General features: G+C 37.6%; 1 protein-coding gene across 3 annotated transcripts in view; it reads right to left on the reverse strand.

Annotated features, from left to right (window-relative positions):
• Positions 1-4,141, reverse strand: part of LOC106519645 (protein sidekick-1) — a 321,354-nt gene that overhangs the window by 93,414 nt on the left and 223,799 nt on the right. For all 3 annotated transcript variants that reach the window (XM_014011403.1, XM_014011402.1, XM_014011401.1), the window contains one exon: positions 889-1,083. In XM_014011403.1, the coding sequence (XP_013866857.1) occupies positions 889-1,083 (195 nt within the window). The remainder of the gene's footprint in view (positions 1-888; positions 1,084-4,141) is intronic.

Here is a 4,141-nt window from a genome sequence, read left to right on the forward strand (position 1 = left end):
TGTCATCCCATCACTGCAAAGCATCACAAACTCTGTTTACAACTAGTTCAGTAACTAGTGACATGTTGTAGAGGAAACGATCACTGGTCTTTTTGAAAAATTTCAAAGACTATTATTATTGACCAATAATATTTTTAAGATGACTAATACCCTATAAAAATATAAAACAAATTCTGCAATATCAACCTAAATAAAGACTACATTGGCGAAGATCTTAAAAAACTGTTAATATCTATTACTAAAATTAGCAGTGAACTTAATCATATTGAAGCTTACCATTATTTGCTACTTTTATAAACATCAATTAAAATTTGTGTACTGTTCAAAATATCAACTTTCAATCTGTGGTGCAACTTTACTTTTCTTTGTTGTCTCACTGTAACATACTTCTTTATGTACTTTGCGTTGTCTTTTTACCGAAATGTGCTGTATAAAAAACTCTTGCCTTGCTTTACCTACAGAGGTAACTGTGTGATAGGTGGAGGACACCTTGGACAGGTTTAAAGTCCATCACAGAAGATGAATAAACAACCAGTTGACCTAACTAACATGCATGTTTTTGTTCTGTGGGAGGAATCAAAGCACATGGAGATACCCATGTATGAGGGGAACATGTGAACTCCACACAGAAAGGCCCCAGGACTGAAAACTTTATCCATTTACCTGCTGGGCTGCACCCCTAAACACAATTACTCAATATTTGAGCTAATATGACAATAAGAGGAATAAGTCAATAACTTAATAAGATGAATGCAAAAATTAACTCATCAGAGAGGAAAACTGTGATAAAAATACAAACAAACAAAACATAAAAACAAGACTTGAATTCAAAGGTATTGTGTAAATAAAACACAAGTGTGATGTGCCATCATTGTCGGACAAACTCACTGGAAACAAGAAGTTCTGTGTGAGCTTGAGTCTCTCCAGCAGAGCTGCGAGCGAAGCACTGGAAGATTCCTCCATCTCCTGGCTGCACCCGGCGCACCGTCAGCCCCGTGGCTGCGTTGACCTTGTAACGAGGGTTGGACAGCTTGGAGAGTGGCACCGCATTCCTATACCATTCAATCCTGGGCTGTGGCACGCCTACGTGTGTGCATGAAGATGAGAAACAAAGACAAAAAAAAACTTTTTTTAAAGTTCCCCTAATAACAAGCCAGCTGACCTCACTGCTGAGGCTCCAACTCCCACTAAAACAGCCACACACGCTCTTTTGTCGTCTTCTTTTTTCTCCCTTATCCAATCTCGCTTTATAAATATGCATGCGGGCATAATGAGTGTTAATAATATATTGATTGGAGGATGTGGGTGGTAGAGTAGGGGTGGCAGAAGGGGCCTGAAAACATTCTGAATAAAAGATGTGGATAAGTGCAGCGCACCGAGTATCTACAGTATCAGCAGCCACCTGTCTGACCGACATGCCAGATATGACAGGCAGGGAACTCATGCAATTACTCTGCCTGAACCCTTCACACCTGAGAGTGTGTGAGTGCGTGTGAGTGGCTGTTTGACTGAAAGAGATGGACTTCAGACTTTCTCAATCTGTTGGTGTCAAGCTTTCACAGACATGCGTGAAATATTTTTCACTCCCTCCTTGTCTTACTCACTCTGTCACTCTGTCTTTTCTCCTTCCCTCAGTCCTGCTCCTAGCCTCCATCTTTCTCTCCATACCCCCAGGCCTCAGCTATTTAATTACACTGCCACTGTATCAGATTACTGAAGAGAAACATGAACTCACTCAGTGCGTGTGTGTGTGTAGGTGTGTGTGTGTGTGTGTGAGTGAGAGAGAGAGAGAGAGAGAGAGAGAGAGAGAGAGAGAGAGAGAGAGAGAAGGTGAATGAGATCAGAGCCTGTTGTAGTTCTTACGACAGTGTCCAGCCCTCATTGTATGGAAGTGTTTTCAAAAAATTATGTAAAATTGTAATTTTCAAACCTGGTCATATCAGTATGCTCATTCTGCCACATGAGTGAACGAACCATGAATCCTTAAAATGAGACATCTCATGCTTTAAATCCTTTTTTTTTTTCACATTTAAATCATTCAGTTGGGGTCCATATAAAGTGGAACTGCAATTTTTGGTCTGAATTCCTCCTTATTGTAACTCCACGAGCCCCTCTTTCACCCCTTTTCTGAGATGTGTCTCAGATCAGCTTGTTTTGATGCTGTCTCTTTAAATGCAAACAAGGTGCTTCACTCCCCACCTCGCATTGTAGTTTGATAGAGGGGTTTACGATGGTATAGCAGAGAATTTTTTTATTTAGAAATTTATTAAAAGCAACAGACTTGTCCATCCAGCCTCACATGTTGGAGCTAGAGTCTGACCCAGAGTGAGAGGAAAATAAAAATGATGAAATTGTAGTTGATAAGTCCAGACCTTATTTAGAAGTTGTGTTGCAAAAACTGTGGCATAATAGTTCAGAAAAAGTATTGAAAACAGAGAAAAACTGAACGTTTTCGGAAATGTGATCCAAATAGAACATAAAGACACTATCTATGCAGCACTGGGAGTGACTAAATTCAAATTTTTTGCACTCATGTACAAAACAAAATGTATTTAGTGGCTAAATTGTAGATTTTTCTTGATACATACCCTTTAAGTTCAAACATATTTACTGTGTCTCTAACGAGGACAAACCCAAATGTGAGGTCACCTAAACACAACTAATAAGCTCCACATCTGCTACAAAAGGACCCACCATTTGAGATTTGTCATTATCATATGATTCATTATTTCTATGACCCATTTAGTAACAAACACAAGCAGTGTGTGGGCCTCTTTGTGCTTTGAACTACATACAACTTCTCCTCCCTTGACACTTTTCCAGAGCTGAAATTGCAAGAGAACTGAATTCAACAATTTAGTTACTTTTAGAAACTGACAAATACTGACAAAATTCAACTTGAGAAAAACATGATGGGAATGCACATAGTTGCAGATGTATTGGGTACATAAGTCATTTTCTATTGAGATTAATTGTATTTTGCTTGGGGGGGAGGAAGTATTGTGCAAAATGGACTTTTTTAAGGTTTATATCATGTTATAAAGTCATTCTCTCATCAAAATCACCCAGAGTGTTTTTTGACTCATTCATATACGTTTGAGAAATCCTTGAATTTCCCATGGAGACTTTTCTCCCATGAAAGGTTGTAAACGATATGAAGCATTGTTGTGAATCCGTGCTGAAGTGGGAGTGTCGGAAATAATAGGAGGTTCTTAAAGAGACAGAAGCCAATTGCAAGGCATTTAGATAGGCTATGATGCAAAGTCACATTTATTTTTGAAACTTACAGCATTGTCATAACAACTGAAGGTAACATATTTGATTGTGGTATAACCTTTGGGCAGAGCCTTCTCTGTTAGGAGTTGTAAGCTTTGGAACTCATTACCATCTGATTAAAGATCATAACTGACATTAAAATATTCACTTCAATGCTTAAGCATTGGCTTAAGATGAACCAGAATTGTACTCATTCTTAAATATTGTTCCGTAGTTTTGAATACATTGTTTTTTAACCTCTTTTTAAACATTTTATTGTATTTACTGTTGATCTTTACTTTTTATTTAAAGGACCTGTGACATCCAGATTCTTCAAATGCAAAAGGTTCAAGAAAACATCTTCATATTTAAAGAAACCTGGCATAAAAGACATGGCTTTACAGATTTTGTCACATACTGGTCTATTTTCTTTTGAACTTATCTCAGCCAAAGTGAAAYAGGAAGTGGCATCAAAAGAACTCKGTGGTCTTTGTTTATTGAAAGAATATTATTTGAACTTTGACTTTCATCTTTCTGATAGWGACAAAATAATCTAAAGAAACATCAGATTCTTCTCTACAGCCTGTGTTGTTMGCTGTTGTAGTAATGCTTTGTTTAAATGCAGACATTCCCCTTTGACATCACTTCCTGTTACTTCACATGCAAATATCTCAACAACTGTTCATCTCAACAGCATGAAATATTTTTTTGAAGTACTCAGTGTCATCTTTCCACAAACGAATTTGTAATTATTACAAAAATATGATGTCACAGGTACTTTAAACAAACTGTTAAAGGTCCTTCTAGCGATGGGTGCTGTGAAATAGATATGGCTGCATACACTGTGATGTAGCCATCAGATTGTATTGATCTTTGTCTCTTGTAT

This window comes from Austrofundulus limnaeus, unplaced genomic scaffold (assembly GCF_001266775.1).
Source record: "Austrofundulus limnaeus strain Quisiro unplaced genomic scaffold, Austrofundulus_limnaeus-1.0 Scaffold80, whole genome shotgun sequence".
Lineage (NCBI taxonomy): Eukaryota > Metazoa > Chordata > Actinopteri > Cyprinodontiformes > Rivulidae > Austrofundulus > Austrofundulus limnaeus.